Below are 12,320 nucleotides of genomic sequence, written 5' to 3'. Positions count from 1 at the left end.
AAAATAAACTTTTAACCATGAATGAAAGACACTGTGCAAGGTCAAACAGTATCAAAGAATTATCCTATCTCTTATTACACATTTAGGAGAACAGATATAATTTTTCAGTTTGGACAATCTTGGCAAAAACCCAGTACACTTTAACAGCCTATGGTACAAGGCATTTCTCTCCTGAGCATGCTGTGGAGCAGATCCCAAAGCAGGAGGCACAAAGTGGGAGAAGATACTCCATGGCAAACCACCTCATAACTGCTGGAAAACACCACTTTCATTAGCAAAAGCATTCCTTCTCCCAATAAAAGGGAGAGAATGAGGTATTGGAAGTGAAAAGTCAGGAAAACGCAGTAGGACCAAGTTTGGCTTTGAACTGGTGCTGGGAAACAGCACAGGAACTAAAGCATGTGTTGGAAAGTAAACACGTGTCAGACCTGGGAAGGAGCTAATGCTGTTCTGCCACCTCACTGCTTGCACACAGCACTCACTCTGCAGGACAACGCAGCTCCAGTACTCCCCAGAACACTGGAATGGACAGAAGTCTGCACAGAGCAGTAACAGAGTTAACCACCTCCTCTCTCCTACCTCATGTCCCTAAGGAAGTCCATCCCTTCAGTTCCCGTGTTTTAAACTCAAAATAAATGGGTCACACAATGGAAATGCCTCTGACAGGGAGGGAACACGCTGCAGAGAGGCTGTGAGCTCGAGGGCCGGGCAGCCTCCAGCATTCTCAGCTCCTCTAAGGAGCTGAGGAGCACACAAAACTTACCCATGAAGAGATGTGGCCTCCTCTGAGTTCAGAACACTCCTTGGGCTGTGAGATTTAGGTCACAGCAGCACAGGAAGAACACAAACTCATCAAGCAAGAACACAGTGGGGCTGTCAAAGAACTGCATTGAGAACTCTGTGAACTGCGGTGCCCAGCACTCCTACAGCCTCGATGGACTGTGAAATACCAGACAGGCTCATGTGGTACCTGCTAAGAAGAGGAAAGGAATGAATCTTTCCATCTCAGATCTACCACGAGAGACTACCCAGGGGGATGAGGGAATAAGTGATGGCAGATTTTTCCATGTGATTAAATTCCAAAACACAACCCCCACGACATGTAAATAAACTAACTTCCTGCAAAAAGTACAAGCAAATCAGAAGTCAAAACAGCAATCTTGCCTTCATTTCTCTTCATGGCATTGCTATTTAACAACCACAGTAGCTCCTTTTCACAGACAACTCTTCCTGGAGAAACTCTTGTTGAGCCAAGACCAATAGCCGATATCCTCCCTACTAAAGCACACTGTTTTAAACAAATTTGCTTTTCTGAACAAGATAGAGTGTCTGTCTTAGGCTTAGACAATTATCTTGAAACACACAAATGCTGGTTGAACTACAGCACTGGAGCAATATTTAAATGATACAACGAACAATGGAAGCACTGTAGGAAAAAGAGGAAGAATTTCTGCAGCTACTTCCTCTAAAACAGCATTCTGATTTTGTAACATCACCTGAAAATTAGCCAATGTCCCTGGCCACTGCCTGGGAAATGAATCCACTGAATCCACACCCAAAATCTCAACAGCAGGTTTACAGCCCTCTCCAGCTGAGCCAGGAAAAGGCACAGTCCTGCACTGAATGCAGTCACTCTCTGGAATTAAGAAAAATGTTTGAAGGATTCCCAAACACACAGGTTCTACCGGTGCAATATCTTAATCAGCTGAACACATCCTCGTCTGGGTTTTAATTTTTGCTGTGCTCATGAGGACACAAAAAGGTATTATCCCTACAGTTATCTATTTCAAAATCTCACCATTTGTACTCCAAACTGAAGAGTTTAAAATCCCATCATGCTGCAGCCCAGCCGTTGTAAGAGACAACATATTGCTTTGACCTCACTGAATCCCAGAGTGTGCACATACCTCAGGAACAGCTTCCTGCAAGTACACAGAGCCCTACAAAATTGTCCAAGGAGTGTTTTTTCCTAACTCCAAAGGGCACCAAAACCAATACATTTTAACCATTTCTTGTCACAAATTGAGAACAGACTCAGTGTGGCTCACAATTCTCTTTATGAAGCTATTTGTCACAAAATTATTTTAGAAAGAACATTCAATTCTTTTCAAAGAACCGGTGCCACAAAGGCCTAGACCTTGACCAGGAGGTTCCTTAGGAGTTTGACAGCTGATAAAACACTTTCTGTCCTATGCACAAAGGAGTAAAGCAGATGTACTAAAAGCAGCACAACACATTGGGGGGCTCCATAAGAATACTGTTCACCAGGTACTGCTCTGACAGACCACATTAGGCTCACACATTCCATACAAATTTGGTGTTGCCACTTTGTGGTGCTTCCCACGCTTTTCAGGGCACTGCATAGCACCCCTGCCTTCCTCTGCCACCAAACCAATACCATAAATTTAACAAATGCTGAAATAAATTGGATTCAACGACCCTGACGGGTCCCTTCCAACCCAGCATATTCCAATATTCTGTGAAAAACAGAAGTTTCTCAGGTATGTCCACTGCCAAACCACCCCTTGTCCGGTGCACAGGGGGCTTCACAGAGATTTTGGATGTCGTATTTTGTGTTTCAGTTCATTAGCACTAGCAAGGAAGATCAGCTTTCCTAGTAAAGTTCTTCATTTAGTTACGCGTTTACAACTTTTCCAGGTGCTTTTGATAGCTGACACTGACCCCACAGCAACCCCCAACACACCAGCAAAACCCAGCTGTTAGACCAACATTAAGAAAGCTTCTCAGGCTTCATGAGTTACTTGAAGATGAACATAAATGACATTAAGGCCCGTTACTTCTCAATTACCATGTGACACCTCACTGTGGAGTCTCGCATAACACGTTCTTGATGACTAATTATTTCACCTACACTAATTTCCTGATCACGTGCTTTTCACACGAGTGGATAACAGGCCAACACGGAGAACCGATTGCTGCCTAGAAAAGCTCTTAGAGAAGGACATTTTAGTCAGGAGACACTAGGCATGAATGATCTGAAAGCTGAATTAGAAGCTTTCTCCTGTATAACAGCTTCAGGGTGAAGAATATACAGCTGACTACAGCACGTGACTGTAGGGCTGGAGAGGATGGAATTCCTCTATATTATTCCTCTATAATACGTATGTATACATTCGCGCGTGTTTATATACATATCTATCCGTATGTAAACCACGGATCTCAACACCACAACAACACACTGAATGGAAAGGTGAGCACCAAGCACGACCCTCCCGTCTTAACTCTCGTGCTCTCACCCAGCCTGTCCCTCCTGCCCCACACCCCAGCGTCACCTTCCTCGTTCTGACTCCCGCTTCCCCCTTCCCAACTCAACACTCCCTTCCCAGACACGGCCCCAGCGGACAGCGGCGACATCCCCGGGCCGGAGCGCGGGGAAGGGTCCCCTCACCTCATCCTCCTTGTGATTGCGGATGCCGCGCACCAGGTCCTGCAGGTTCTTGTCAAACATACGGTCGATGCTGCCCTTCACCATCTTCAGCGCCATGGCGGCGGCGGCGGCGGGGCCTGCGCCGGGCTGAGGGGCCGGGCCCGGCCGGGGGGGCCGCCGCGGTGCTGCTGCCGCTCGAGCCGGGTGAGAGCAGCGGTGCCGGGGCGCTCACATGCCGAGGGAAGCGGAAGGGCACGGGCGGAGCTGCCCTGGCGGACGGGCTGGCACGGGCGACCCCGGCCACAGGCACAGCTCCGGGCGGCGCTGGGGATCCGGCACCGACAAAATGGCGGCCGGTCAGCTGAGGGCTCGGCCACGCCTCCAATGCGGCCACGCCCCGACAGTCCGGCCACGCCCCCAGGCCGCCACCGTCCGCCAGGCGTTCTCCAGCCCCGCCCCTCCGCCCAGGCCGCGCCCCCGCCTGGCCACGCCTCGCCGCTCTCAGCCGCGCCCCTATCGCCTTGGGCACGCCCCCCCCGTCCGGACACACCCCCTGCCCCCGCTGCCCGCATCCCCGCGCTCCAGACACGCCCCCTCCCCATGTGGCCGCGCCTCCGACCCCGCCCCACCTCCGTGCCCCTCCCCCAGCCCCGCCCACCCGCCCGGCCCGCGCCCCTCGAGCCGTCTGAGCCCGCCCCGAGCCCGCCCCGCCGCCTCAGCAAAGCCACGCCCGCCCCAGAGCTCCGCCCACTCCCCGCTGTCCCCTCATGAGGGTGGCGGCCCGGGAGGGGATGCTGCCCCCCTCATGCCATGGGGTTGGAAAGAACAAACAGAGAAAGCCACAACCCTGGAAGCGCTTGGAGCGAACACTGAGCATTTAATGAGCTGCTGGTCCTGAGGGGGGCCAAGAGGCCGGTGGGATTCCGGGCTGTGTTAGGAGGAGCATCGGGTGGGAGGACATGGGAGCTGATCCTGCCCCTTCCTCAGCCCTGGTGGAGCTCAGCTGGAGTGCTGTGTTCAGTCCTGGGCTCCTCGGGATCAGCGAGACACGGAGGTCCTGGAGTGGGGTCCATGGGGGCTGTGGACATGATGAAGGGACTGGAGCATCTCTCCTACGAGGCGCGGCTGGGAGCTGTTCTGGGGCTGTTCAGCCTCCAGAGGAGACCCAGGTGAAAGGGGCTCGCAGCCCTGCGTGTCCGTGCCAGCAGGGAGAGCTCAGAGCACGGCCCAGGCTCTGCTCCAGAGGAACAGGTGGAACGGATGCCCAGGATCTTCCACCTGGACATGAGGCAGAACTTCTTTGCTGTGCAAGTGGCCAAGCACCGAACAGGCTGCCCAGGGAAAGAGTGGGGTCTCCCTCACTGGGGACATTCCAGAACAATCCTTTGCCCTGGGCTCTGGGTGGCCCTGGCGGAGCAGGAAGGTGGGAGCTGATGGCCCAGTGCGGTCACTTGACTTTTTCTGGGATTAATTCCCGCCCCCGGCCCGCCACAGCCGCCTCACTGCTGCCACGAGTGTCACTGTCACAGCACTGGCCACGCCCCCGGCCACGCCCCGGCCACGCCCCCTCGGGTCCCGCGTGGCAGAGCGATGGGGACACGCGTGGGGACAGGGCTCCCTCCATGGGGATGGGGCTCCCTCCGTGAGGCTGGGGGTCCTTCCGTGGGGATGGAGGTCACTCCATGGGGATAGGGGTCCTCCCAGGGGAGTGGGATCCTTCTGTGGGGATGGAGGTCACTCCATGGGGATGGGGGTCCTCCCAGGGGAGTGGGATCCTTCCGTGGGGATGGACGTCACTCCATAGGGATAGGGGTCCTCCCAGGGGAGTGGGATCCTTCCTTGGGGATGGAGGTCACTCCATGGGGATGAGGGTCCTCCCAGGGGAGTGGGATCCTTCTGTGGGGATGGAGGTCACTCCATGGGGATGGGGGTCCTCCCAGGGGAGTGGGATCCTTCCGTGGGGATGGAGGTCACTCCATGGGGATAGGGGTCCTCCCAGGGGAGTGGGATCCTTCCATGGGGATGGAGGTCACTCCATGGGGATGAGGGTCGCTCCATGGGGCTGAGGAACCCTCCATAGGGATGCAGACACCTCTGTGGGTCTGCAGGTCCTTTCTAGAGCTGAGAGTCCCTCCATGGTGTCAGGGGTCCCCCCGCAGGGATGGGGACCTCTCCACGGGGATGTAGGTCATCTGTGGGGCCAAGGGTCCTTCCATAGGGATGGGGATCCCCCCACGGGGCTGTGGATCCCTCCGTGGGGTGCGGGTCCCACAGGGTGGGGCTGGCAGAGCTCCACCTCTCCCCTCTGCCCGCGGGTGTCAGCAGTGACTGCACGGCCAATAGAGCCAAATTTTGGGCCATGTCTGTTGGGGATGCAGCTCCACGGGCTGCCACACCTGAGCACCCACTGAGCACCATCACCCACTGCCCCGGGTGACCAGTGTGGGTGTGGAACAGCTGTGACAGGTGACAGGTGACGTGGTGGGTGATGGCCAGGGGGACATGGAGCCTTGTGGGTGTCCCCACACGTGTGGGCACAGAGTGGGCAGTGATTCAGTGTCCCTGTGACCACAGCTTGTCCTCTGCCCACGTGCCCAACACTCCTGGATGAGCCCCTACCCGTGGGTGACGTCCCCACTGCTGGTGGGTGGTGACAGGGAACAGGAGAGGGAAAACAAAATGTACAGGAGCTGCCTTCCCACCCCACCTTCATCTCCAGAGCAGGATTCCAGCATCAGGGAAAGGAGGGAAATAAAGAGAAAGGAGCTTACAAACAAAAAGGAGATGTGACCTTGCCAAGATCCACCTGGGATTCTGAGCTGCTGCACAAAAGGGGAAGGAAAAGGATTTCTCTTGCTCCCAGTGTTTTTCCTTTTGTTCTCTGCCTTCAGCCTGAGCTTTGCAGCAGGTTTGTGTTGGCCCCGGGGCAGAGAGAGGAGCCCGGGTGTTGTGCTGGTTTTGTTCAGAAATAGCTGCACACATCAGTCTCTATGCAGGAGGTTTCCCTTTTTAAGGGAAAAAGTCAAAGGGAAGAGTTGTGTTTGCTGGAGTCCTCATGGTATGGAGAACATCCAGCTACCAGGATGAGGCCGTGGTTGGGAAGGGCTGGCTGTGCCCACCTGTACTGTCACTGCCCCCTCCCCTGTCCCCTCCCCTGTCCCCTGCCTTTGACTGGATCCCCAAAAACCTTGTGAAAATCCCTTTTATTAACCCAGCCCCTTGCCTGTCACACTGTCACTTTGTGACAGCCTCACACCCCCAGGGCAGGGCCAGGCAGGGAAGCCCAGGCTGGGACACGCAGCACCCCGAGGTGTGGGGAGCACCTACAGATGGATTTGGCAAGATTTGAACCCTCCCAGCTGCATTTCCAAGGATTTCTCCTCCTGAGGCAGCCTGACTTAATTCAGCCTTAAAAACTGAATTTGGGACACTACTGACTTTTTCACTCTTCTTCCTGCAAATGCTGAAGAGTTTGGAATCCTCTTATGATCACCTTTAATTAAGAACATTGTTTTAAATCTAATTGCTGCCATCTGTGATACCTAAACCTTAACACTCCCAGCTTTTGCGGTTCAGATTTTTTATTTTTTTTTTTTTTTTTTTTTTTTTTAAATAAATGACGCCACCTCCTGTTTCCCCTGTTGCACTTACGCAGGCAGCGTTCCCAGGGAAGGAATTTTCCCACTCCAGCTGCATCTCCAGCCGCTGACGGCGAGCATCCCTGAGGAATGCTGTGCCTTGGGAGAGCTCTGTGACGAGCTGCTGAATCCCACTGTCAGCGGGAAAACACAATCCCGGCCACCACATCCCCCACGGAGCTGTGTCTGAGCTGCTTTTTGATTTTCCCCCATGGCACAGCTTCCAAGAGCTTTCCCCCCATCCCTGGCACTTCGAGCACTCTGTGGATTTCCCATCCCAAGGAAGTTTAAAGAGGTTGTGCTTGATTATGTTAATTGTGATTTTTATGTAAATTGATCTGAAGGGAAGAAACATGAAATTGGGACTGTTCAGCATCCAAGGGTCCAGCCAGGGTTCTCATGGCAGGATGTCCACTTTGGAGTGCTCCTTTTGGGGTGCCCCATGCCTGGGTACCCATATTGGGGTGCCTGTGTTGGAGTGTCCTTGCCAGGAATCCTGTGCTCTTTTTGGGGTGTCCCGTGTCGGGGTGTCCTTTATGGATGGGTGACTGTGCCAGGGTGCCCTGTCCCCGGTGACAATACCAGAGTATCCGTTTGGGGGTGCCCACACTGGGGCGCCCCATGTTGCAGTCGCCATGTTGAGGTGCCTGTGACAGGATGCCCGCTTTGGGGTGCCCATTTTGGGATGCCCATTCTGGGGTGCCCCATGTTGCAGTCACCATGCTGAGGTGCTTGTGACAGGATGCTCACTTTGGGGTGCCTACACTGGGGTGCCCCATGTTACAGTCGCCATGTTGAGGTGCCTGTGACAGGATGTCCACTTTGGGGTGTCCATTTTGGGGTGCTTACATTGGGGTGCCCCATGTTGCAGTCACCATGCTGAAGTGCCTGTGACAGGATGCCCGCTTTGGGGTGCCCATTTTGGGGTGCTTACATTGGGGTGCCCCATGCCCGCGTGCCCGTATTGGGGTACCTGCGTTGGAGTGTCTTTGCTGTGATGCCCGTGTCAGAATGCCTTTTTTGGGGGGTCCCATGCTGGGTTGTCCTTTATGGGACCCTCAGGATGGGGGTGACTGTGCCAGGGTGTCCTGCCCCGCGGTGACAACAGTGGAGTGCCCATATTGGGGTGCCCCCATATCGCAGTCCCCATGCTGAGGTGCCCACGACAGGACGCTCATTTTGGGGTGCCAGTTTTGGGGTGCATCATGCTGGGGTGCCCCGCCTTGGAATGTCTTTACCGGGATGCCCGTGGTGGGGTGCCCATACCCAGGTGCCCCATAGCGGGGTGCCCGTTTTGGGGCGCCGCTGTCGGGGTGCCCGCGCAGACCCCGCTCCGCCCGTCCCTGCTCGTCCCCGCGAGGTGGCGCCTGCGGCCCGGGAGAACCGGGGGGACGCGGCGGGAGCTGCCGGGGAGGGGGACACGCGTGGGGGGCTGTGTCGGGGGCGGGGAGCGCCCCGCCTTTGGGGGGCGAGGCGATGGATGCCCCGTGTTTGGGTGCTGCGTGAACCGTGCCTGGATGGGCGATGGGTTCCCGATGGGACCCACTTTGGGTGACGGGTGCCCCGTGGGTGGCGCTGGGGTGATGCGGCACTGGGGGCTGGTTGGGGGTGCCGGGTGCTCGCATTCGGACGATGGGTGACCCAAATACGGTCCCACCCCCCATTAGGGTGCGGGTGCCGGGTGTGCCGTGGGGCGGGGCGCGGGGGCAGCCGGTGTCCCCGGTGTCCCCGCGGGCCAGGCACGGGGCGGGACACGTGGCCAGCCGGCGCTGCGGGGACAAGGGACCCATTCAGGGGGCTCCGTGTGCCGCGGCTGCCTTGGGGCGCTCCGGGTCGCAGGCGGGTCTGGCACGGCCGCACGTACAGCTGGCACGGTCCCTTCGCCCCCACCCAGCCAGAGCCTTTGTGCCCCCACGTTCCCCGCTGAAATAGGGGCGAGGGGTTGGATGCAGCGGGGATGGAGCTGTCCTGGAGCGGGGATGGAGCCTGAGGGTTAAACACCCGCCTCCTGCTCACAAATTCCACATCTAAGAAAATGCTCGGAATCGGTCCCAAACGGTGCCACACTGGAGCGGGCTGGGTCGGCAAGGGGGAGGCTGGGAAGAGCCCGGAGCCAGGGGAAAGCTGGGCACTGCTCTCCCTCTGCCTGTGAGATGGAGCCAGGATGCCCAAACAAAGGGGCAAAAAAGGGCGAGAGAAGTGAGAGGCAGCAGTGGGGACACCCCAGCCCACCCATGGGACCTGGTTTGGCCTCTCTGTCCCCTCTGCCAGGGGCCAGAGCAGGGCAGAGGGTCCCTGGACGGCACCAGGGGCTCTCCAGAAGTTCTCCAGCCATGTGGGGTTAGACACAGCCAGAACTGCAGCATTGGGCAATCCAAGCTCCAGCAGAGCCTAAAAGGACCAAATTGGGTTTGGTTTCCCCTGGCGAAGCAGAGCTGAGCTGGTGGGAACCTCCAAGGGCTGGGTGGGAGGGAGCCACCCTGTTGCTGGTACCTTCCCTGGGGTTCAGGGCTGCTCCGGGGGGCTCAGCAGGTGACTCGTGAGCCATCAGCTGTGCCTGGATTTGTCCTTTGTCCATCTCCTTCCCTGCTGAATCTGGGGCTCTGGCTCCTCGTGTACAGTGCTCCCATCTCTGCGTGAGGGAGGCTCCAGCACTGGCAGCCACATCTCCCTAGGGAGGAAGAGCTCCCAACTGGAATCAAACCCAGTCTGAGACTGTCCAAAAGGGGGACACTGACAACCACAAGTGGCTTTATCCTGCCTGGACCTCTGCTGGCACCAGCACGGCTTTGAAGCCTCACCCACCCCAAGTGGTGACCAACATCAACAGGACTCCCGGTGCAGAGGAAACTGTTGCATCACTTTGTTGTTGTGGCAACAGCAGCCAGAGCATCCCTGGAGAGATTTGGCCCAGAGTTGGCAGGACAGAGGGAAAGGACAGATGCTGCTCCATGATTTGGAAGGGAACTCCTTGGTGCCATGCAGGATTGACCCCAAGAAATTAAAGTGAGGCTTGGAAAGTTGCACACATGAGGCATTCTGCACGAGGGAAAGGGAAGTTGTGCACGGCCATCAGAGCGGGGTGTGGGAGCAGGGAGCTGGCTCCATCCCTGGGGCTGTGGACCACCAGCACCCTGCCCTGGCACTGCTGGGGCTCCGCTTGGGATATTTAATCTGATGGGAACAAACTCGCCTGAATTAACCTGCCTCGTGATGCAGCTTGTTATTGTCAGCTAAACTGGGTCAATACTGGAGACGAGCTGCTGCTGGGAGGCAGGTTCACATCCGAGGGGCTGATGAGCACCTCAAGCCCCTGTGCCAAGCGCTGGCCCCGCCTGAGCATCAATGAACACAGGAACATGACAAAAACCGACCCCACAGCCCAAGGGGAGTAACCCCAGTGTGGGATGAGCTCCAGAGGTGCCTTTGCACGTGGTTTGTGCACAGAGTGTCAGAGCACTGCTTGTGCAAAGTGTCCTCGGTGCATTAATGCCCTCCCTGTGTCCCCCCGTGCCTGCACAGTGGGGACCCCCATTCCAGGGGATCCCTGGCTGGGGCTGTGTGGGAGCAGAGGTGGGATGTGGGAGCAGCAGGACAGGAGGGGCTGTGCCAGCTGCCTCTGGGCACCAGCTGCCCACTGTACACTCTTGCCAGGGAAAAAAATCTCTTTTCCAGGGCTACAGGAGTGGAGTTGTGCGCACGGAGCTGTGCAGAGCTTCCCCATTCCTCCCTATCCAAACTGGTTCATCTGGTGGTGGAAAAAAGAATTCAGCCCTGAATTGTGCCAGCCTGGAGCCAGCAGCTGCAGCTGGGGGATGCAGCAGGAACAGCACACCTGGGGAGGAGATGGGAACCTCTCCCCCCAAAAACCTCTGCACCAGAAAAATCCAACTGCTGCTGATTTGAAAGTGGATTCTTGATTCTCTGGGAGGGCCAATGCTGCAGGTGTCCCTGGAAAATCATCAGGCTCTGGAACCCTGGCAACACCCAGCATGTCCTGGTGCAGCAGAGAGGAGCTGCAGGGTGAGGGGGCAAAGAATCAGGGAATGATTTGGGAGGAACCTTAAAGCCCATCCAGTGCCACCCCTGCCATGGCAGGGACACCTCCCACTGTCCCAGGCTGCTCCCAGCCCTGTCCAGCCTGGCCTTGGGCACTGCCAGGGATCCAGGGGCAGCCACAGTTGCTCTGGGCACCCTGTGCCAGGGCCTCCCCACCCTCACAGGGAGGAATTCTTTCCCAAAATCTCATCTAACCCTGCCCTATGGCACTCAGAAGCCCTTCCTCCATCCTGTCTCCCTCCCAAAATTTCTTATAGACCCCCAAAACACCCAAAAAAGCAAAAATCCGGAGCAGTCTAAGGGGACAGGATGACTCCCAGCTCTCAGGGGGTTTCACATCTCTCAGTTCAGGTCACAGAACCAGCAGAAAACAGAGCATTGCCCTCCCTTGCTTCCCTCTCTACTTCCAGACGTAAAACTGAGAGAAATCAGTGAAAGGATGTTCTGATTTAGGCAGGTGCTTCAAAAATGACCCACTCCCCACTACCTGCCAGGAGACATCAGCTCCAGCACTGAACCCCTGCATGGTGGCCAGATGGTTGGGATTCATCTGGGGAATCCTGGAAGCTTCCATTACTCTTTATTAGCAGCCCAGGAGCTTGCTTGGGCCACACAAGGACTTGGACGACAAACTGATTAAAGACCAACCTAACGAACTCAAAGAGAATTCTTTAAATGGAGCCCGCTGTGCCTTGGAGAACTCCTGCCATGTCTATTTATTTAAATTTAATGGAATTTTTGTGGTAAGCTAATTAAAAATGAATTGATTATTTAAGAGGCAGTCAGAGCAGTTTAAGCACTGCTGACTTGATGATTTTAGTGTTTTCCATAGAAAAGCGTGCCTAGCTATGGAGCTTTCTGCACGTACACACGTTTGAGGGGGAGAAAAAGGCTACAAAGAGGGGAGTGGATGAGTTTGGAGCCGGCCTTGGAGCTGTTTCTGGATAAGGGAGCAGCCATGGGGACAGGAGCAGGGGCACATCCCAGCCCCCTTCACAGAGCTGTGCAGCTGCCCCCAATAAAGAGTTTTTTATTTTTCTGTTTCTGCAGAAGGCAGAGACCTGTCAGAAAATACAGGTGTTAAATAATGTACAAAATCCCTCTGCAGGGAATATCCTGCTCTGGCACTGGACGGCTCTGGATGCACTTCAGGCACGGTGCATTCCCTGCCTTCCTGTGGAGCACAGGGCCGCTGGCAGTGACCCCCACCACGACGCCAGTTTTCACCCCTAATA

General features: G+C 55.9%; 1 protein-coding gene across 2 annotated transcripts in view; it reads right to left on the bottom strand.

The window, feature by feature from the left end:
* AP3D1 (adaptor related protein complex 3 subunit delta 1) overlaps positions 1–3,621 on the bottom strand; it is a 40,659-nt gene extending 37,038 nt beyond the window's left edge. For both annotated transcript variants that reach the window (XM_040086890.2, XM_040086891.2), the window contains exon 1: positions 3,410–3,621. In XM_040086890.2, coding sequence (XP_039942824.1) covers positions 3,410–3,505 — 96 coding nt within the window. In that variant the 5' untranslated portion in view covers positions 3,506–3,621. The remainder of the gene's footprint in view (positions 1–3,409) is intronic.
* Between the last annotated feature and the right edge of the window lie 8,699 nt (positions 3,622–12,320).

The sequence above is a fragment of the Hirundo rustica genome, chromosome 26 (assembly GCF_015227805.2).
Source record: "Hirundo rustica isolate bHirRus1 chromosome 26, bHirRus1.pri.v3, whole genome shotgun sequence".
Taxonomy (NCBI): domain Eukaryota; kingdom Metazoa; phylum Chordata; class Aves; order Passeriformes; family Hirundinidae; genus Hirundo; species Hirundo rustica.
The sequence above is the reverse complement of the archived record's forward strand: the minus strand, read 5'-3'. Positions and strand labels throughout refer to the sequence as shown.